Source organism: Merops nubicus, unplaced genomic scaffold (assembly GCF_000691845.1).
Source record: "Merops nubicus isolate BGI_N331 unplaced genomic scaffold, ASM69184v1 scaffold22440, whole genome shotgun sequence".
Lineage (NCBI taxonomy): Eukaryota > Metazoa > Chordata > Aves > Coraciiformes > Meropidae > Merops > Merops nubicus.
Genome location: NW_008581137.1, coordinates 1 through 205, shown reverse-complemented (window position 1 = coordinate 205; position 205 = coordinate 1). Strand labels below are relative to the sequence as shown.

The window sequence follows — 205 nt, the reverse complement described above, 5'->3', positions numbered from 1 at the left end:
GTCGGCGTGCCAGGCGGTTGATGACGTTCTGGTTCTGGATGCTGCGGGGCCTGATCGTGGGGGCGTCATGGTCCATGGCCGGGGCTCTACTTCATCTTCACCCTGCCGGGGAGAGAGCGCCCGCGTGCCCTGGCACCGCACGGACACGGGGAGAATCCAGGGTACAAGGACGGGGTAAGGAAAAGCCCCATAGCGGCCAGGGAGA

General features: G+C 65.9%; 1 protein-coding gene across 1 annotated transcript in view; it reads right to left on the bottom strand.

The window, feature by feature from the left end:
• The window catches only part of DET1 (de-etiolated homolog 1 (Arabidopsis)), a 10,913-nt gene extending 10,837 nt beyond the window's left edge, over nucleotides 1-76 (bottom strand). The window contains 2 exon segments of the mRNA XM_008948877.1: nucleotide 1; nucleotides 3-76. The exon segment at nucleotide 1 is cut by the window's left edge and continues 987 nt beyond it. Coding sequence (XP_008947125.1) covers nucleotide 1; nucleotides 3-76 — 75 coding nt within the window.
• Between the last annotated feature and the right edge of the window lie 129 nt (nucleotides 77-205).